The following is a 23,040-nucleotide window of genomic DNA, read 5'->3' as shown; positions in this document are numbered from 1 at the left end:
GAAGGTGAGGACCAGGGGGTTCTGACATTGTTGCGATTGGAGAGGTGTGGTTCAAGGGCAGAGGTGTGGGAAGTGGAGAAGATACGCTAGAGGGCATTATCAACGACATGAGGGGGAAATTACGGTCTTTGAAGGAGGAGCGCATCTGGTGGAATTGGTCCTCCTGGGAGCAGACGTGGCAGAGGTGGAGGAATTGGGAATAAGGGATAGTGTTCTTACAGGAGGAAGGGTGGGAGGAGATGTAGTCCAAATAGCTGTGCGAATCGGTGGGCTTGAAGTAGATGTCCGTGTTGAGTCGGTTGCTGGAAATGGAAATGGAGAAATGGAAGGGGAGGGAGGTGTTTGAGATGGTTCAGGTGAACTTGATATCAGGGTGGAAGGTGTTTGTGAAGTTGATGAACCATTCGACCTCCTTGTGGAGGAGCTCGTGGTGACGCTGATACAGTCATCAATGTAGCAGAGAAAAAGATGGGGAATGGTGCCAATGTAGCTGCAGACGATGGACTGTTCCACGTACCTAACAAAGAGGCAGGTATAGCTGAGGCCCATGCGGGTGTCCATGGCTACCCCTTTGGTCTGGAGGAAGTGGGAGGATACAAAGGAGAAATTGTTCACGGTGAGGACCAGTTCAGCCAAGTGTGTGTCAGTGGAAGGGTAGTGGGAGAGGAACAAACGGAGGGCTTGGAGGCCTTCATCATGGTGGATGGACTTGTATAGGGTCTAGATGTCCACGGTGAAGATGAGGCATTGTGGGCTAGGGAAATGAAAGCCATGGAAGTGGTGGAGGGTCCCGAATGTAGGTAGGAAGATTCTGGACCAAGGTGAACAGGACGGTGCAGAGGTAGGTTCGGTGGGGCAGGAGCAGACTGCTGTTCCGTAGAGACCATTCCTTGATTGACTCCCTTGTTAGGTCCACATCCCCCACCAATCCACCCACCACTCCCAGCATCTTCCCTTGCTACCGCAGGAAGTGCAAAATCTGCATCCACACCCCGCTCACCTCCGTCCAAGGCCCCAAAGGATCCTTCCACATCTGACAGAGATTTACCTGTACTTCCATACACATCATTCACAGTGTTTGTTGCTCTCAATATGGTCTCCTCTACATTGAGGAGACAGGACACTAACTTGCGGAATGTTCAAGAAAACATCTCTGGGACACACGCACTAAACAACCTCACTGCCACGTGGCCGAACACTTTAACTCCCCCTCCCACTCCACCAAGGACATGCAAGTCCTGGGCCTCCTCCACCGCCAAACTCTAGCCACTCAAGGCCTGGAGGAAGAAAGCCTCATCTTCCACCTTGGGACCCTCCAATTACATGAGATCAATGTGGATTTCACCAATTTCCTAATTTCCCCTCCCCCCACCTTAGCCCAGAGCTAATCTTCCAAGTCAGCATTGCCCTTTTGAACTGTCCTACCTGTCCATCTTCCTATCTGCTACATCCTCCTCTCCAATCTATCACCTTTACCCCCTCCTTCATCTACCTAATGCACTCCCAGTACCTTACCCCCCCAGCTCCACACCCCCCTTCCATTTACCTCTCAGCCCCCTTGGGCCATCCTTTCATTCCTGATGAAGAGCTTATGCTTAAAAAGAAGAGTTAAGTGCCAAGTTAAGCAGAAACTCAAATCGCTGCACACACATGGTAAAGGGCAAATCAGATGAGAGGGGGAAATGCATTGCAAAAACATAATGTCTGACAGAAGTGGGTTCTGGTTCATGAAACATTGACACTGACATTGTGGAAGAGCAGTCTGTACTGATTGGGATGGTCTTTATGGCTAGGCCAGTGTTCCTGCCAACCAAATAACCAAGGGAGTAGAGAATTTTAAAGTAAATAGCAGGCCAAGGGATCAAATTTGTGAAGATGAGGTGCATCAAAAGAGTTAAAATCAAAGAGAAAGGTATTAACACAGGAAATGATACACAGACTGTAACAGGAAGGACAGAAGTGAAAATCCATGAGTAAGCCAAATGATACAACTAGAATTCACAAATAACAAAAGGCTAAAGCTAACAGCTCTGAATACATATAGCATTCAAATCAAAATAAAGACAGGAAGTGCACATAGAAATAAGGGTGATCTGATATAAAACAGGAAATGCTGAAGAAACTCAGCAGGTCTGGCAGTATCTGTGCATAGAGAAACACAGTGTACATTTCATGTCCAGTCTGACTTTTTCAGAAATGATAGCCATTACAGAGACATATCTTTGGCCTGAATCTTTGAAAGGTACAGGAAATTTAGGAAGGACACAATGCTAGGAAAAGGTGCACCATTGACTGTGTTAGCTAATAATGCTATTAGCACAATAGGGAGGGATGAACCAAATTCAGGAAGCCAGGCTGTGAAAACCATTTTGGTAAAGATTAGAAATGACAAGTACATGGAGGAGGTCAGTTAGCTCAGTTGGCTGGATGGCCAGTTCGTGATGCAGAGTGATGCCAACAGCATAGGTACAATTCCTGCTCAGGCTGAGGTGACCATAAAGGATTCTCCTTCTCAAACTCTCCTTTCATGTGAGGTATGGTGATCCTCAGGTTAAACTCACCAACATAGAGTCATAGAGATGTACAGCATGGAAACAGACCCTTCGGTCCAACTCGTCCATGCCGACCAGATGTCCCAACCCAATCTAGTCCCACCTGCCAGCACCCGGACCATATCCCTCCAAACCCTTCCTATTCATATACCCATCCAAATGCCTTTTAAGTGTTGCAATTGTATCAGCTTCCACCACTTCCTCAGGCAGCTCATTCCATACACGTACCACCCTCTGCGTGAAAAAGTTGCCCCTTAGGCCTCTTTTATATCTTTCCCTCTCACCCTAAACCTATGCCCTCTAGTTCGGGACTCCCCGACCCCAGGGAAAGGACTTTGCCTATTTACCCTATCCATGCCCCTCAATTTTGAAAATCTCAGCCTCCAACGCTACAGGGTAAACAGCCCCAGCCTGTTCAGCCTTTCCCCATAGCTCAAATCCTCCAACCCTGGCAACATCCTTGTAAATCTTTTCTGAACCCTTTCAAGTTTCATAACATCTTTCCGATAGGAAGGAGACCAGAAATGCATGCAATATTCCAACAGTGGCCTAACCAATTTCCTGTACAGCCAGAACGTGACCTCCCAACTCCTATACTCAATAGTCTGACCAATAAAAGAAAGCATACCAAATGCCTCCTTCACTATTTTATCTACCTGCGACTCCACTTTCAAGGCGCTATGAACCTGCACTCCAAGGTCTCTTTGTTCAGCACACTCCCTAGGACCTTACCATTAAGTGTATAAGTCCTGCTAAGATTTGCTTTCCCAAAATGCAGCACCTCACATTCATCGGAATTAAACTCCATTTGCCACTTCTTGGCCCATTGGCCCATCTGGTCAAGATCCTGTTGTAATCAGAGGTAACCTTCACTGTCCACTACACCTCCAATTTTGGTGTCATCTGCAAACTTACTAACTGTACCTCTTAAGCTCACATCCAAATCATTTATGTAAATGACAAAAAGTAGAGGACCCAGCACCGATCCTTGTAGCACTCCACTGGTCACAGGCCTCCAGTCTGAAAAACAACCCTCCACCACCACTTTGTCTTCTACCTTTGAGCCAGTTCTGTATCCAAGTGGCTAGTTCTCCCTGTATTCCACGAGATCGATCTCTCTCTCTAATGAGAGAGGTGGCCCTATGTTCTGGTAGGACTTTGGCAAATTTATCTTTTACATACCTGGTATTATATTAGCACTGAAGCTCATATCAATTACTCATTTGCATGATAGGCAGGACATGGTTTTGGATTGACAACAGCATCCTGTTGGTGTAGAAAACCACTTCTTCTCAGCTTACTGCATTGTAGAACCACAGGACAACTAGTTTCACCTGTTGTTCAAACTTAAGAAATCTCCCCATTCTAGGGTAATTGGAGATAGAGCAGGGCCGAAAGTGATAGATATAAGCTCTTTCAGGAATTTTCATGATATACAGCGAGTAACGGTTTGATCACAGCATGTCATCATCCAGTATAATTTTGATGTGCTCTCATGTCGTGTTTACGTGATAAGTAGATTTAAATCTGCATTTAGACACCCTTTATTAAATAACCTGGATTACACCAAGGGTTATTCTGACAACCAATTCCAATTAAAGATCATCATTGAATCATAGAGCCCCTGCTGTGTGGAAGCAGGCCATTTGACCACCAAGTTTGCAGTGACCCTGCGAACAGCATCTCACCTAGACCCACACCTCCACCCGATCCCCATAATCCTGCATTTCCCATGGGTAATCCACTGAGCCCACACCTCCCTGGACACTATGAGCAGTTTAGCATGGCCAATTCACCCAATTTAGCACAGCCAAACCATCAGTCAGACTCAGGGTCATATTTTATTTCTGCTAAAGGTAGTAAGATAGAGTCAACTGTTCTTGCTGCACCTCCAAGCTTGTAATGCCCTAACCAATCAGCACCCTCTTCTCATTCTGTTTAAAATGTTGACCCTTTCTCAAGTCTATTTCTTAAAGCCTGGTTCTAATGAATGCAAAATAAAAACCTTAAACATCTTGTCTCCTTAAAGCAATGTTTAAGTTATGTACTATCAAACACAAAATGTGATCTCATAATGAAGGTGTTACTTCATATCAGCAATCAGATGATGAAATTTTATCAGTTTGAGGGCAGAAAGGAAAGTACATCAGAGACTTTTACTTTATGTAAAAAAGGGCAATTATGAGGATATGAATTCAGAACTAGTTAAAGTGAGACGGCAAATTAAGTTAAAGAATAGGCTAATAGAAATAGAATAGCAGACATTTAAGGGGATATTGCAGAATATACAAAATGGATACATTCCAACAAGTGAGAAAAATACCAAGAGGTTGACTTTCTATCAGTGCTCAAAGAGAAATGTTAAAGTCTGTTTTAAACTTAAAAACAAAACACTGCAAAGAGGGTCCTGTGACATGGTTGTAGTGTCCCTACCTCTAAGGATACCCAAGTTCAAGTCTCACCTCATTCAGAGGTGTGTAATAACATCACTGAACAGGTTGATTAGAAAATATCTATAATTGTGCAAAGACAGGTGACAGGTCAGGAGATTGGACAAAATATAGAAAACGTAAAGAAAAAGTGAAAGGGAGAGAAAAAGTACCGAGAAAGGTAGCCCAAAATATGAAAACAAATATTTACAGAAAGTCTTACTATTTAAAAAGAACCAAGTTAACAAAGTAAGCACTGGTTTTATTTAAAAAAAGTGAAGAGAATTAAAAATGGAAAATAAGGAAATGGGAGATAAATTGATTGGCTTTTACATTGGCCTTCACTATAGAGGATACAAGTAACATATGAGAAGCAAATCAAGTCAGGAAATGGCAGGCAGGGAGGAACTCAGGAAAAGCACAATTAGAAAAGCGGCACTGAGTAAGCTGTTAGAGCTGTGGCTGACAAGTGCTAGGGTCCTGAAGGACCTCATCATGGGATCAAACGAGAAATAGCTAGTGAGATATAGGATGCATTGGTCTGAAATTTTCCAAACTTCACTTTATTCAGAATAGTGCCATTAAACTGGAAGATGTTAAATGTAAATCTTTTTTAATGCAACGTGGTAGAGGAACAGAAAATAGGAAACTACAGACCAGTTGGTCAAAGAGAAGATGTTCGAAAGTATTATTAAATATTATTAAATAGTGGGACATTCGGATAAGTTTATGGTAATTGGCATAGTTTAGTGAAAGGGACTGCAACAGTTTTTTAAACTCATTTGTGGGATAAGGGCACTTCTGGCTGAACCAGCATTTATTGCTGAATAACCACATTGCTGTGGGTCTGAAGTCTGTCAGCCTGACTAAGTAAGGATGGCAGCTTCCTTACCTTATGGATGTTAGCGAACCAGACAGGTTTTTCTGACAATCGGCAATAGTTTCATGGTCATCATTAGATTCTTAATTCCAGGTTTTTTTTTTAAACTGAATTCAAATTTAATCTTCATGGCAGAAATCCACCCTAGGTCATCAGAATATTACCTGGGTCTCTGGATTAACAGTTTAGCGATAATACCACAAGACCATCATCTCCCAGAGTTCAAGAAGGCAGAATATCACCACATTTAAGGGCAACTAAGGACAGACAATAAATGTTGACTGACCAACGACACACACATCCCACAAATCAATAAAATGAAAACATACATAAGAGTCCCTTCAGTAAAACAAACAAAAACCATTACCTGTAGCAATAATCAGGCCTGGTGCTGACTCTTTGGAAAGAATGGGCATTCTGCGGAGCTGGAAGTTCAGCAATTGACTGTAACGCTGTGCTAGGTGGAGTGAACATTCTTGGATTAACTGTAAAGAGGAAAAACATAACCTTCTAAAAGTTCCAACTTCTAGTTTAAGAAAAGCTGAATCATTATGTTTAGAAATTAAACCTGGGCACTGATTGTTAATTGCAATAAGTAATTCAGCCACAGATTTTGGGGGGTGGGGACATTTATTACTTTAAAGGCACTTTATAATGCAAGCTATTGTTGGTCCCATCCACTTCTAGTAATCCCAACTTCTAGTTTAAAAATAGATGAACTATTACAATCAGAAATGAAAACCTTGGATTCTCTGTGCCCTGAATGTTAACTACATAGGACATTCACCACTTTAAAATGTACAATGTGGTGCAAGTTTTCATTGGTGCCATTCATCAGAGTTTACTAACCTGCTACAACAGCAATAGGCTCAGAGCACCTCTGAGTTTGGACAGATAAAAAGTACGAAAGAGAAAAATCAGTCAAGGCAGCTATCCACTGACATGTTCCAAAATATTTTTGTGGGGATAAAGCTTTACTTAAGAATCCTCCCATCCCATCAATCTCTTCCAACAGGCTAATTTTCACTGACAAGGTAACTTCAGTGACAAGATAGAACCATGACCAAAGAACTTTGCATCTTAAAGAGAAAAGGCAAATGACATTACAGCATTATGGTGAGAAACTTGCACAGTGCCACTGTCACTATATCAGTGATCCAGAAACTCAGACCCATACACTGGTTGCACAAGTTCCAATGCTATCAAAGGGTTCGATGGAATGAAAATTCAATTCATAAAAAAATCTGGAATTGAAAGTTAGTCCCAGTGATGGTGACTAAGTCAGTTATCAACGATTGTGGAAAAAATCCATCAAGTTCAGTCATGTCCTTCGGGAAGGACATTTGCCATTCTTATCCAATCTGACCCGACAGTGTGCATCTGAAGCCACAGAATTGAGTTAACTCTTACATGCCTCTGAGCAAGTTACCCAGTTCAAAGACAATGAGGGATGAGCAACAAACGCTGGCCTTGTCAGAAACAGCCACATCCCACTATAGAATAAAATTTTATTAAAAAAGTGCAAATGACGTCTGTGATTTTTTTTTTAACTATCCTTACCTCACAGTCGATTTTAACGCCATCACTGCCAAAGGCTGGTGCCCGCAACAGTTCCCAGGTTCCACCTTTATCAAAAGTTATCACTGATCTCATGTTCTCCTCTGTGTAAGACCCATTCATCTGGGTGGCAATGTAGACACCCCGTAATCCTTCTACACGATGAATGTCTGCAAATGGCTCATTTGCAAAGTATCTGAGAATTTAAGGGAAAACATAACCTTTAGCAGGCAGTGGTGCTTTTTAGCGGATTAGCTTAGCACTATACATATCAATAAATTATCACTGGGATCTGAGTTTTATAATGAGATGCAAGTAGGAATATCAGACGGAGGACAGAAGTAACTGACAACCCTCATTTCAGCAATCTTTAGTTTTGAACAGACATCATAGGAGTTATATGTCAGGGGAATGAGAAAAGAAAAATAGTCAGTCAGTTTGGAGTCACATTTTACTTTGATGTGGCCAAGACAAAAGGGACACAAATTAATATTAATTAAAAGGTGTGTGGGAAATATTACACCTGATATCAGAGCTTCAGCCTTCATGTAAAGACGATCATGGGATAGCTTTCCAGACAAAGTAGTGGACGTGAAAACCCTGAAATCACTGAAAGCCATTAACTGTGCAAGAGGAGGAACTGTTCAACCAAAGACCCTTCCACCGATCACACATCCTCTCCATCACTACACTTCTATCATGGCATTGCCAGCCTCTGACCTACACTTCTAACCCAATTAAAACTCTACCTTCCCACTTCTAGACTCAGCTACTCCAAGATTCCACATAGTTCACTCTCTAAACTTCAGCTCATCCAAAACTCTGCTACACATAACGAATCTTACCTAGATTCCAGTTGTCTATTACCTACGCCCCTGCATTGGCTTCCAGGTCTCTTGCAAGACTTCAACATTTCTAATTTGAAATTCCTACTCACATGTTAACATTCTTCATTAATGAGGGGTGCAGTGGTAATGTCACTAAACTTGAAATCCAGAGGCCCAGACAGTTAGTTTCCTTATCTCAAAAAATATTATTGCCATAGAAGGAGTGTAACAAAGATCAAGAGACTTGTTCCCAGGATGTTGGAATTGACCTTTGCAGAGAGATTGGACAACTGGGCCTGTAATCTTCAGAATTTCAAAAGAATGAGAGATAAAATATTGAAATCTACAAAATATTTAAAAAGGATGGACAGGGTAGATACAGGCAAGATATTTCCCTTGGTTGGGGAATCTAGAACCAGGGACACAATTCTAAAATAAGACATTGCCATTTAAACCCAAGATTAGGAGAAATTATTTTACTCAGAGGGTTGGGAATCTCAGGAATTCTCTACCTCAAGGAGCTCTGAAAGCTCAGTAAAAGCAGAGACATTTTTGATTATTAATGGCATAAAGGGTGACGGGAAATGTTATGGACGAGACGAAACTTCCTCAAAACACGTCAAGATAGCCTAGATCCTAACCTTTTCTTATTTTAAAAGGCAAGTACCAAGCGTTGTGTTCCAAATGCATTTCGACTGGTCAAAATACCAGCCGTGAAGCAAACTACACTTTATTCATACACTGTCGTTAAAGTGTAACAAAAGAAAGAAGAAATTGAAATAACTTAAGACTGTTTAACTACGAAACAGTAATTGTTCTAATATAGTAGCATCCCATAAATGTGCCCTTGGCAAAGACAAATTCACTAAAATAGATTGATTCATAGGTAATTCCCCTGCCCAGGAAGGGAAAAAAAAATCAAAAGACTCAGGGACAGAACCAGATAGAGATGTACTGCAGCTTCAAAACCTAGCTTCAAAGATCCCAGCAACTGCTACGGAAAAATACAAACTAAAAATCCTGGTTCTGTGGGAGCTTGACCCTACCTATTGTTCCCACGTTTTTTTAAACAACCCCAAGGCCTCACAAACGGTTTATTTTATTAACTCTGGAGCATACTGCCCATTACCTCTGTCACAAATATATAAATGCAACTCTTAAAGCCACTGTATCATCACAGAATAGAGTGGGTAAAAAGCATTAAAGTATTCGATGAACAATGATTGTATAAAATGAATCAGTGGACTGGACAGCTTGAATGGCTTACTCTTGTTCTTATGTTTTAACATTCTGGGAACACTGTTACAAATCCCACCATGGCACCTGGTGGAACTTAAACTCAATTCAGCTGGAACATAAAAGCTAGTCATTACGATTGGGTCAACCAGCATCAGTTTTAGTAAGAACCCAAGTTATACACCAAACTGTTCTTTTGGTGAACAAATCTGCCACCCTTAGATTTCAGACCTACTATAAAATGGTCAGCTTTTAAGTGACATCTGAAATGGCTTTGCAAGGTACTAAGTTCAAGGTCAATGATATCCACATCCAAGAAAGAGAAAAAAAACCCCTTAAACCGCTTTTAGCCCTATATTCCTTCCTGAACACCATTTCTTAGACTCTGGCTTTGTGCATACCCGTTTCCCTTTGTTTTGCACTGAAAGTTTTTCCCTAACCCTCCCTTCTCTTTCTCTCACTTTTTGAAACACAAAGGTTTTGTTTATCCCACCTCCTCCGCTGGTCCAGTACCCAGTTTGGTCCAAGCATACCTCAAGTTCCTTGGGGATATTTTTCTACATGAAAGACACTGAAGAAACTGTAACATGTGGTGTCTTTCGATTTGGATAAATCAAGATGAACTGATCTTATGAAGAGGTTTGACAAATTTTCAGCTCACTTGATCTCTTGTTCCCATTACAATCTTAATGTCCACCTGAAAAATCAGGTAGATTTCAGGTGACAGATAAAAAGACTGCATACTTTTTGCTTTTTTCTAAATAAAATGCCAATGACTCACTGCAGTTTAATGCAGATTACAAATATCTTCACTAAAGCTAACAGATACCATCTTGAAAGGTCATATTGAGACCGTTCAGTGCTTCATGTGTGCACCTGGGGGAAAAGAAATCTCTTGCCAATTTCAAATCTGTTGAAAGGAAGGAAAATAAACAGCCTGGTAATGCAGCTTATGTTAAGTACTGCATTCAAACCTCTTTCTTTTGAGTATATAAACAATACAGCAAGATTAAGAACACATTTTAACATCGTCTATTCAGGGTCAGTGGGCAGTTTTCAACCTGGGCAGACAAAAGAGACTTTGTTTAACTAAGTAGCGTGATTACTCTTGCAGTAATTCACAGCTCTACCACAATGACTATTCCCCCATTGCATCACACAAATAAAGCAGATTTAACTTCGAGATTTTGCAAACCCTCAGCAGAGGGGAGGAGTGTGGTGCACGAACAACCATCTGAAAATGAACTGATATAACTGTGGGTCATTTGACAGCTTGTTTGTTGGCTTTAAAAATTCTGAACTCATCAATAAAACATACATCTCTATTATTTGCTCAGTTTGTGCTTCACTGCTAAAATAGCTCAAGCAAAGCTCTTAGGGTCCTGCAGTACACTCAGTTGCAGAAAAGTGCATCAGAACTCAAATGAACAAAAGCCAACTGGTCAAAAAAATGTTATCCTTGGATATCGAACAAGATCAAGACTTCATTTTAATATGATCTACTTACAGGTATAAACATTGGTAGAACGGAAGCTTTAGTGGAAGAATAAAGGAGGCCAGATGCTCCTTAAAATAAATCTAAGTGAGCTAGGAATAGAAATGCACACATTATAGAGCAAGACAGGCTGCAAGGTGATTTTTAAAAAATGCAAAGCAGCATTGGAGTCTATTGCTACAGAATGTGAATTAAACAGCAGAGATGTTCAATTTGTATAGGGACCTTTAGCTAAGCTTAGCTTAGCTGAGTATTTCGTACATTTCTGCTCTTGATATTTTTAGGAAAAGGAAAGAGACACTAAAGACGGTCCAGTGGATGATATCTGAATGATATCTGAATTCAGAATATAAATAACAGGAAAGACCGAACAAAACTGGGGGACTTTCTTCCAGAACATTGAAGCCTGAGGAGTGACCAAATAGAGATCTTTCAGAGATCATAAATTGTGTCCAAAAGGTAGGAAGACAAAGATTAGGTCTAAAAACTGGGGAGGGCAGGGGGGAGGGAGGTCTGGTGGTGCAGGACAAAATCTGGGGGTCACAGATAAAAGATAGTTATTAGTAAATTCAGTGACGACTTGAGGAGAACCTTGTTTATAAGAGTAATCTAATATTTTGAACTTGCTACCAAAAACAAGATAAACAGCAATGATGCATTTAAGGAGAAAACTAGACAATTACATGAGGAAGGAATCAAAAGATACACTGATGGGTCAAGAGCCAAACCTAAATACAGACACGGAACAGACGGATCAAATGGACTCTTTATGCTATACTGTCTACATAGTTCTCTAGATCCACACTACAATAAAGAGGTATAGTATTGTCCTTACTACTGCCTGGTTGGAGGAAAGGAAATTATTTGAGCCAAAAGATTTTGATTATCCAGCCCCAGTATAACTGTACTTGTTTACAGAGATGGGATAAGTATAGGGGGCATGTTCATCATACAGCAGCATGCCAGTATTCAAGGATAGCTAGAATTTCCAGATCCATACTTTATAGAAACCAATCCCTGCAGGAGAGGTATACACAACAAAAAGAATAAAAATAGAGCAGCACATGACCATCCACAAACTTAAACAGTTCTTTTACTTCATTAAAATCTGTCCATTCCACATCAATCCACCCAACAGAATTTTCCAACCTTTAAACTAAATCTCAGCAAATGGAGTCGAAAACAAAAAGTCATCATCAAACCTACTATTACCCAGATGTTAATTTAACACTATTATGTTTTACAAAAACAGAAATCACTGGAAAAATTCAGCTGGTTTGGCAGCAGCTGTAGAGAGAAAATTGAGTTAATGTTTTCAGTCCATTGACCTCTCTTCAGGACTGAACAGATCCTTCAGAACAGACTCTTCTAGTGAAGGGTTACTAGATCCCAAACATTACCTGTGCTTTCTCTCCACAGATTCTGCCAGACGAGCTGAATTTTTCCAGCAATTTTTGTTTTGCTTTTGATTTCCAGCATCCACAGTTTTGTACTTTTTTTAGCGTTTATTACATGCAAACAAACTCCTGCACTACACACAAATACTGACTCAAGTTAAAATGGATTTATATAATTTTCCCATTATTAACTGCACTGGAGTCCTGAAATGTGACGATATCTACATTCAATTACCATTGGTGGCAATGCTTTCAATTGCAAGGGCTTGGGCCCTGGAATTCTCTCTCTAAACATTTTTGTCTCACTGTCATCCTGTAATATACTGCTTGGAATCCACCTCTGACTTAACTCTTGATCATCTGACTCTATCACAAGTGGCTCAGTTTCAGACTTGGTTTTATAATGTACTTATTCAGTGCGATGAAATGTTCATTACAAGGTATTGTTATTCTAATCTTGAACTAACTGCAAGGTGGTATAAGAATGTTTACTAACTCCTTGACCTTTTTCCTGAGAAAATACCCAATATCCACTGCCTACTTCCCTACATGATTTGGTCAGACCAATTAGTTTACTGAAACTAAAATTGTTCATAGCCTTTCACACATTTAATTTCATAACTTCCTTCTTTAAAGCAAGATTTAAGCATTTTAATTATCAGAGGTGTAGTCAAAAATGCACAAGTTTATAATGCAAACTCCATAAAAGAAGCCAAAATTATAAAATTAAATCGTTGTGCTGGCACATTAAGAGACCTAAGGGGCAACCTTTTCAACAGAGGGTGGTACATGTATGGAATGAGCTGCCAGAGGAAGTGGTGGAGGCTAGTACAATTACAACTTTTAAAGGCATCTGGATGGGTACATGAATAGGAAGGGTTTGGGGGGAAATGGGCCGGGTGCTGGCAGGTGGGACTAGATTGGGTTGGGATATCTGGTCGGCATGGACGGGTTGGACCAAAGAGTCTGTTTCTGTGCTGTACATCTCTATGACTCTACTCTAAGCGAAACCAATGTCATTTACAAAATACCGTTCAAGAACTGTAACAAATACTAATTGGATAAACAGGCAGAAAACTAGCCACCAGGATACATGAACATCAACTAGCCATAAAAATACATAACCCACTCTCACTAGTATCCTCACATACAGATGAGGAAGGACGCCACTTCGACTGGGACAACACATCCATCCTAGGACAAGCCAAACAGAGATACACACGAGAATTCCTAGAAATATGGCATTCCAACCAGAACTGTATCAACAAACACATCGATTTGGATCCTATTTACCAACCTCTGAGAAAAAGAACAGAACTGACATCAACCACCCAAGGAAACCTAAACACATAAATAAAAAGTGGGTCACTAACACCAGTGCTTCACCAGACGCTCACTGATGTTACATCGTATAGTGATGAAACGTGTGAAAATGAACCTTCCAGCTCAGCGAGCAAACTTCCATCCAGTATTCAACCTAATTTGTTTTAAGTGGGTCAGGGAGGTGTTGGTGCAAGAGATAATACTTCTATATTGTAACACCATCAATTTGAATTCAATTAATTAGTTATATTTCCATCACCTTGAAAATAGGCTATTCAAGCCATAATAGAACAGGATTGAATTAAGATAGAATATCGCTATTTTAACCAGCATAACACATTTCAAATATAGATCAGACCCTTAGCCAAAATGGCACAATACGGCATCATAAGCATTTTTGGGCAACTAAATTCAAACATAAATGTCACATTTTCTTGTAATACGTAAGCCAAAAAGAAAGTTTACCAGTATGAGAAAAAGAACTGCTCAGTATTCAAAAATTGCTGATAGCACATTGTGCAATCATACTAGAGCAGCTGTGGACAATGTAATTTTAACCAAAGATTCTTAGTGATGTAAGGAGGTGGTATACTCTAGGTCTCATATTCAAATCTGGACAAAAAGTGTAAATCATGCAAAATTTAGGCAATCTGAATGCAGGTCTTTGCAGGCAACATCAAGCCCACAGCATGAAATGGACAATCAATAAAAAAATCTATGAAATATAGCTCTTACATTTTAGAGACGGGTATGTTGCTCAGCATCATCCCACAAAGTCTAGCATTTTTCCTAATTTGTGCTCGGTTCTCAGATTGGTTGCACACAGACAGCATCAAATAAATAATATTTTTCAGTGAAAATGTGCATATGTAATACATGTTTTGTTTTTATCCTTGCAAGCACAAAGGTTTATATACGTACCTCACAAGAGTCGTACTTCCAGCACCTTCTGGACTGTAATACAGTACATTTGCCAGAGAAAGGGAAAATTTCAGGCCCTCTGCTTCAGAGATATAGAGATTGGTCACATTACTGTTGACATTGACACAAACAAACACCTGATCTTCTGACGCATCAGCCACATAATACTCCTGAGGAATGTACAAAATAAAAATTGGATCAACATTGTTTCTACAAACCAAAAATAATATTTATATTTTATAATTTATACTAAAAGGTTTTATTTATTTATTGCGAGAAATATGCAATAGCAGGTTACAATAGTAAAGTAAAGTTGGTAAAGATTTCCTAAGAGGTAAGGGCACAGATTAAACTCTTGCATGTTGGCAAACATAATTAGAAGGAAGAAAGAGGTGAGAAACAGATGAAATAAAAATGGAGAATGCAACTCAATTTCTTAACAAAAACAATCCTGCTCAGTTTCACACCTGCTAAGGTTTTTAAGATGGTGCTTCAATTATGAAACTTTTCAGTAGCACCGTACTGAACAACAAGAAAAAAAACCTAGTAACTCAGGACATTAGTGCATCCATGTGTATTATTAACCATAGTGTGCATAACCTTGTATTTTTGGAATGGCCTTATGTTTTCAGGCAATTATGTTTCTCAAGTCTGAAACAGATTTTCAGCAAAGGACGCATATTAACTCTTATTATTACATTAGATGTTCATATTCCTCAACACTCACCTCTATATGGTATCTTGTGAGGAAGTGCGCTCGTTTCATGGGTGTCCGATTATATGACACCCATAACTGTACTGTTACTGGGTCACTGCTTCCTAGGAGATGCTACAAAAAGAGAAATAGTGGAATTTCAACTACAACTGTAAGGGAACAGTAATTTACCACCCCCCACCTTCAAAGAGATTAACTATAGCAACAGTTATTTTCTCACTGTATAGTTTAATTTTTATTTCAAGACAAAGTAAAATTTCTTGATTGAAACATGTAATGTCACTTGAAAAAGAGTACCAAAACTATTTGGCTTCAGGATCTATTTAGCTGCATACTAACAGAATCTTAGAACCTCAAGTATTAACATTTTTGATGCTCTGGTTCAGCATTGTAGCAGTTTTATAGGTTCAAAAATTTCAAAACAGGATTAAGCAGTAAACAAGGAATAATCACAAAACAAAAATAAAGTTGCTTGGGCTTGTAAACCAAATTGCCATTGTTTCCTGTAGCCTACAATCTCTGCAGGAGTCCTTTGTTTTGGAGGGGTGTGGAGGCTCGATCTTTAGAGGCAGGGTGCGTTTCAGGTTCCCTGCTTTTGCGTCATATTTTCCACTGGGTAGCTGTGCATGGCATAACAGAATTTACTGTACTCTTCTCTATTGAACAGTGCAATGGAGGACACAGTTGAAAAAAAACAGAATACTCAGTAAATCTGGAACACAGTGAGACAAGATTCAGTGTGGATTTCAATGGCAGAATGAGGGAAAAAATGAAAAGGGTATCATCGTTTTGAAATAAAAAGAATAAAAATTGCCTGTTAAGACTTGGAGGTCAGGCAACTCCTGTGGAGACAAACAGAATTAATGTTGCAGCTCAATAACCTTTCTTCAGAACTGGAGGGAAAAAAAATGCAGTTGGCGGTGGTGGCCGGGGAGGGCTTGGGGAAAACAAAAAGAGAAGCTCGGTCATATGGTGGAGGCCAGGAGACCTTAATTACCAAACTATTCCGTGGTCCAACAGCTAAAAAATAAACTGGTCATGAATACACAGTGCAGAAATGAAGGAGGGCTGATGTCCAACAATGTTCCAAGACCCCAAAACACACTGAAGATGTGAAATGTAAAATTAAAATGCTACAATTAGACCCTACTGATGCAAATTACATGGGAGATTTTACAGCACAGTATGTAGCATTCCCACCATAGAGCCACAAAATCCAGTTCATGTCAGAGACCAGCTTCACACTCAGACAAGCTTAGATTAGATACTAACAGCAAGGTAGTTTCCTGGTCAGCCATTCTTAATGCAAGCGGTACCCCTCAAGCTACAGCCTCTGATTACAAGTTCACAACCTGTTTCAGGCAAAATCGAGTTATGGAAACAGATGCAAGCATGTACAGTGTCCATTTCATTTGTCACTAGGTGGGAGAAGGGAAACCTACACAGTAACTACAATATACCTATCTTGCAGAGGTGAAGCATTTACAATATTTTTCACAAAACTATTTCATCTTGCAGCTGATTAAGAATGGCAAGTTTACTCAAACATCAAACAAGCTTGCAACGTCATTAATTCATAACTTGCAGAAGATTGAGCACAGAATCAGTTAAACCCCAATTGAAATTAATCACAACTAAACCACCAGGTGGCACTCTAATGACAAAATACTGTACATTAATCAAACCAGCACTTGCTTCATTTCCTAATAAAGCCAATCTCAATCATGAAAAATAACTGCATCTCAGACTGTTATTGGTGGTTTCATTAGGAATAAAGCAACAAATGAAAAAATAAGCAGCTTGAAGTATCAATCTGCTAGGAAATAAGATAGTTTGCAGCCCAATCTTACAATTGGCAGCCACTTTTATCAGAGTTAAGAATCACAACACCAGGTTATAGTCCAACAGGTTTATTTGGAAGCACTAGCTTTTGGAGCCCTGTTCCTTCATCAAGTGGCTGTGGAATATATGTATCATAAGACACAGAATTTATAGCAAAAAAGTTTAAAGCGTGATGTAACTGAAATTATATATTGAAAAAGACCTGGATTGTTTGCAAGTCTCTCATTTTTTAGAATGAACATGTTGGTTTCAGTTCTTTCATATGTAAGTCACAGAACTTTTTAAAAAGTTCCATTCTCAAGTGAACTTGAGCAATTGGTATCATGTCAGCCCAGATAATGCTCTGAAGGTGCTCTATGTGAGACGGTCTGTGCCACAACGTTCAGACTGATTCTCATCTAAAAATAGATTTAAAGAATCTTACATGGAATCATGCAGTTTTGAGCAAAATAAAATGTAGTTCTGCAAGTACAAATTCACCCCACAAACTTGTGTGCGCGTGCGTGCGTGCGCGCGCATGGGATTTATGAGTGTTTATGACACAATGTATGTATGTGTGTGACTGCAAGTTGTAAAGGGGTATAAGTCTTTGAGAGGGTGCATGTGTGAGCATATGAGGGAGAGCTTGTGTATGAGAGTGAGGGAGTGTATGCGTCTGTAGAAGTGTGTGCATGTATTAGGAGAGCATGCGCCTGTCTGTGAGTGCACGTCTGTCTGTAAGTGAGCACCTGTCTATGATTGAGTGTGGTGCAGTGGGGTCACCTGTAGTGGGACATGAACCCAAGATCCCGGTTGAGGCCATCCTCGTGGGTACCGAACTTGGATATCTGCCTGTGCTCGGCCACTTTGCGTTGTTGCCTGTCCCAAAGTCTGTCTTGGAGGATGGTCACCCAAAGGTCCGAGATCAAATGCCCCAGACCGCTAACGTGTTCTCCGACTGGGAGGGAACATTCCTGTCTGTTGATTGTTGTGCAGTGTCCATTCATCCATTGCCATAGCCTCTGCTTGGTCTCACCAATGTACCATGCCTCAGAGCATCCTTGTCTGCATTTTATGAGATAGACAATATTGGCTGAGTCACATGAGTGCCTGCCAGGTACACGGTGCGAGGTGTCCCTATGCGTAATGATAGTATCTGTGTCGATATGTCTCGCAGTATCTACCGTGACAAAGTTGTATGGTGTTGCCCTGAAAGCCAGGCAGCTTGCTATGAACAATGATCTGTTTGAGGTTTGGTGGTTGTTTAAAGGCAAGCAGTGAAGGCATGGGCAAGGTCTTGGTGAGGTGTTCATCCTCATTGATAATGTGTTGCAGGTCACGAAGAACATGGCGTAGTTTTTCAGCTCCTGGGAAGTACTGGACAATGAAGGGTACCCTGTCAGTTGCAGCCCGTATCTGTCTCCTGAGGAGGTCATGATGATTTCTTACTGTGGCATGTTGGAACTGGCAGTTGATGAGTTAAGCATCGTACCCAGATCTTAAGAGGGCATCTCTGAGCATTTCCAGGTGCCCGTCACGTTCCTCCTCATCTGAGCAGATCTGGTGTACGTGTAGGGCTTATCCATAGGGGATGGCTGTTTTAATATGTTTCAGGTGGAAGCTGGAGAAGTGTAGCATCGTGAGATTATCCATGGGTTTGTGGTAGAGTGAGGTGCTGGGGTGCCTATCATTGATGGAGATGCATGTGTCCAAGAATGAGACAGATAGTAGAGAGTAGTCCATGGTGAGTCTGATGGTGGGATTAAACTCGTTGATATCACTGAGAAAACTACACAGTGACTCCTCGCCATGGGTCCAGAGGAAGAAAATGTCATCAATGTACCTGGTGTATCATGTTGGTTGGAGGTCCTGCACAGAGAAGAAGTCTTTTCAAACCTGTGCATGAAATTTTTGTCATATTGGGGTGCAAATTTGGTCCCCATGGCTGTCCATGTGTCTGGATGAAAAACTGGTTGTCAAAGGTGAAGTTATTGTGGTCGAGGATAAAGCGGATGAGTTGTAGGATGGTGCTTGGAGATTGGCAGTTGTTGGTGTTGAGTACTGAGGCTGTTGTTGCGATGCTGTCATTGTGAGGGATGCTGATGTAGAGTGCTGACACGTCCACTGTGACAAGGAACGTTCCCGGTTTGATTGGTCCATGGGTGCTGAGTTTCTGTAAGAAATCTGTAGTGTCAAAACAGAAGCATGGGGGTCTCCTACACAATGTGTTTCAAGATGCCTTCAACATAGCTAGAGAGGTTCTCACATAGGGTCCCACTGCCTATACAATGGGACGTCCTGGTGTGTTGGCTTTGTGTATCTTTGGAAAGCAGTAGAAGTCACCTATGTGAGAAGCACTTCGGATGAGGGCACGTAGGGAGCTCTGAAGGACTGGATCCAAAGTCCTGATCAATGTCTTTAGCTCATGGGTGCACTGTTTGGTTGGATCAGCTGGTAGTTGCCTGTAGTGTTCCTAGTTGTCCAGTTGTCGGTACACTTCCTTGGTGTAGTCTGTTCTATTCTGAATGACGATGGCTCCTCCTTTATCTGCTGGTTTGAGAACAATGTTGTGATTGGTTTTGAGAGCATGGATGGCGTTGCGTTGCGATGCGAATGGGTGATGTTCTGCTCTACCTTGTGGGTGTAGCCAATGAATATATATTTATATATTTCTCGACAGTTTGAGTATACCTGGTAAAAACAATGACTGAAGATGCTGGAAACCAGATTCTGGATTAGTGGTGCTGGAAGAGCACAGCAGTTCAGGCAGCATCCAAGTAGCTTCAAAATCGATGTTTCGGGCAAAAGCCCTTCATCAGAAACGTCGATTTCGAAGCCACTTGGATGCTGCCTGAACTGCTGTGCTCTTCCAGCACCACTAATCCAGAGTTTGAGCATACCTGCCAAGGAGTAGATTTGCCCAGCGTAGTTTTGACATTGCACAAAAACAGATGTTGCTAGAAAAGCTCAGCAGGTCTTGCAGCATCTTTGAAGCAAAATCAGAGTTCATGTTTCAGATCCAGCGACCACTTCCTCAGAACTCAGCATGGGGAAATACATTTATTCCCCAATGCACTCTCCATTGTAATGTCTTGATCAAAGACAGTTTTCCAAACAAACAAACAGCAGCCCTTTCTCATGCAACACAAACTGTTGCACCCTTCACAATTTGACATTCTTGCATCTGTCCAAAGCATATAAGATAAAAAATATTCTTTCAATGTCTCCCTTTTCAGCAAAATCAAATTCAGTGCTACCAAGCAATTATTCCTTTCAAGCTTCTTTGCTTAATTCCATCTATATTTTATTAGAATCAACAGCCTTGGTTCAGTGGTAATGATTAAAGCGGAGTAAGAAATTTATAGTTCACTCCAGAGTTAAAAGCACTTTTGAAATATGCTTGGGACCACAAAGTGTCTTATGATATTTTATGTCCGAGAAAGATACTGTTATTGATGTTAGCTTGAGGACAACTTCGAAAGTCTATTAGACTGATACCTAGGGTAAGTACAGCAATTGACTCCAGGAGGATGATTATGCCCCACAGCATTACAGTAGTTAACATACATTTTATTAGCATACAATATCCAATGTTCAGAGGAATAGATAAACATGCTCTGTGACAGAATCAAACTTTCAGCGAAAGCACTCAGCTACAACAATGATTGTCAATTCTAATGCACACTTTGGAACTACCAAATTAAATTTCATTTTTAAACATTCACATAAAATTTCAGCACAGATGGGAAGATATTCATCCTTCTAGCAACCATTTCAAAAAAATCTGGCATTACTTGACTCAATTCAGCAATAAATTGTGAACATCAAATTGCTCAGCGCAATTAACAGCATTTTAACCTTCATTAGCTATTTTAAGTGCATTACATGAGCATTTTAAGGAGCTTGTTTATATTGAATGAATATAAAAATCAGCTAGAGATTTTATAGCTGTTTATCAAACCCTGTGTGCAAGAAGAATAAACCAACCTTTTTAATTAATGAGTCTTTATTTTTGTCCCAAATTCTACCTGACAGGCTTAGAGTATTACTGGTCTAAGTAGATAATTATGCACTGTAATCAGAATGCAAATTTTAATGTTCTATGCAAGCTGGGAATGAAATGGAATAGTACTTCAAGAAACACACAAAAGGAAGCTTAGTCCTTAAATCCACCTTCTACCTCTTTTAAATGGGCATGAAAATATAGAAGGCTTCTGTTTATTCAAAACTGTTCTGAGTTTGACAGTGCCATATAGAAGAAGAAAGTGAGGACTGCAGATGTTGGAGATCAGAGCTGAAAAAAAGTGTTGCTGAAAAAGCACAGCAGGTCAGGGAGCATCCAAGGAGCAGGAGAATCGATGTTTCAGGCATTAGCCTGAAGAAGGGCTTATGCCCGAAACATCGATTCTCCTGCTCCTTGGATGCTGCCTAACCTGCTGCGCTTTTCCAGCAACACATTTTTCAGTGCCATATAGAGCCAAACAGTGAAGAGCAGTTAAAGGGTTGCTAGGAGGCTGTTACTGATTGACATAGTGACCTATATATTTACTACAAGTGCTTTTGTTTAAACACTATTGTAAAATACAAACATGCATTCAGCAGCTAAATGTTCTCAATATCTTTTCTCTACGAACTTGCAAACTGAGAAAACAATATGAGGCCCAAACAAAAATGGTATGAAATGCTGAACCAGTATTTATAGCACTCCCAAGAGTAAATTACTGTGGATTTAATCAGTATGAGAAGATAAAAATAATATTTTTGTGCCACTAATCTTGAAAGTTAGTTTTGTACCCACTCCAGTCCTTACTAGTTATGAAGGAATATTGACAGCCTTGTGAAGTTAGCAGAAATGCAAGTTATGAAGTGAAAGCAGCAATGGTTTCTAACATAAAAAGTCTAAAAAGGAAATGCTAGCAAGTATGTCACATCCTACAATAAACCACTTCTGTAAGTTAGATGTGTTTTTATTACAGCATTGTATTTGCTGTCAACAACTGTACCTGACAAGATGGGCTATGGAACAACATTAAGATGAAAAATCAGCAAGCTCGTACATAAATAAGCTCCAGAGGAGCCAAATGAAAGTTCAGCAAGGGCTTCTCATGAAGTACAGCACATAAACCCTCTCAACTCTGTGTATACAGAAAGAAATGAAAAGTGGTCAAGTATAGAAGTATACAGCTGGAAACAGGTGTAAGCGAGAAAAGAAAGACAGCAAGAACAACTAAAAGTGTTAAAGCTGCCACAAGACCTCCAGCCAGTCTGTTTCCATGAGGGTCATGTGCTGTAGTGATAGCATCCCTGCAGCTGGGCCAGAAGGTTTTGATTCTATTCCTATCCTGTCCTGGCATGTCAGAACATGTCCAAACAGGTTAACGAAAATAAAAATATGCTGAGCACCACAGCTGAATGGGTTAAACTGCTTGCCTAATAAATAGGAAATCCTCAGTTTAAAATCTCAGTAAGTTATTTATCAGGATCTTACAGTACAGTTGCAGTGTTCCTACCTCTGGGCTAGAAAATCCAGGTTTGGTTCCAGCTGCCCAAGATGTATCACGACAAATTAACTAGGAAATTGTTTTCTTCTTGTCTGTTCTTTTCTCAAAGCTCTCCAATGCCTGTTAAAAGCTGTTAGTTGATTCTTGTCCATGGTGTCATGGGCATTCAAATCCTACTTATTACAGGTGAGTCTACAGAATGAACCTTGGTGTGCTAATGGAGCCTCAATGAATCCACATCCAACACAACAACCAAAAATGCTTTCTGTCAGTTTTTAATCGGCAAATAAAGAAATTTGACTGATTTCCCCTCCTGTGGGGGGAGTGATATTGAAGCATCTTCAATATCGCCTTATCTGGAATCTGCCAGTTCTGTACAAACCAAG

General features: G+C 40.4%; 1 protein-coding gene across 2 annotated transcripts in view; it reads right to left on the bottom strand.

The window, feature by feature from the left end:
* sorl1 (sortilin-related receptor, L(DLR class) A repeats containing) overlaps nucleotides 1-23,040 on the bottom strand; it is a 195,923-nt gene that overhangs the window by 94,688 nt on the left and 78,195 nt on the right. For both annotated transcript variants that reach the window (XM_072593453.1, XM_072593454.1), the window contains exons 7-10: nucleotides 15,345-15,446; nucleotides 14,618-14,787; nucleotides 7,422-7,614; nucleotides 6,229-6,346 (exon numbers count right to left, since the gene is read on the bottom strand). In XM_072593453.1, coding sequence (XP_072449554.1) covers nucleotides 6,229-6,346; nucleotides 7,422-7,614; nucleotides 14,618-14,787; nucleotides 15,345-15,446 — 583 coding nt within the window. The remainder of the gene's footprint in view (nucleotides 1-6,228; nucleotides 6,347-7,421; nucleotides 7,615-14,617; nucleotides 14,788-15,344; nucleotides 15,447-23,040) is intronic.

The sequence above is a fragment of the Chiloscyllium punctatum genome, chromosome 23, assembly GCF_047496795.1.
Source record: "Chiloscyllium punctatum isolate Juve2018m chromosome 23, sChiPun1.3, whole genome shotgun sequence".
In the NCBI taxonomy this organism is placed as follows: Eukaryota; Metazoa; Chordata; class Chondrichthyes; order Orectolobiformes; family Hemiscylliidae; genus Chiloscyllium; species Chiloscyllium punctatum.
Note: the sequence above shows the minus strand (reverse complement) of the source record. Positions and strands in the feature narration are given on the sequence as shown.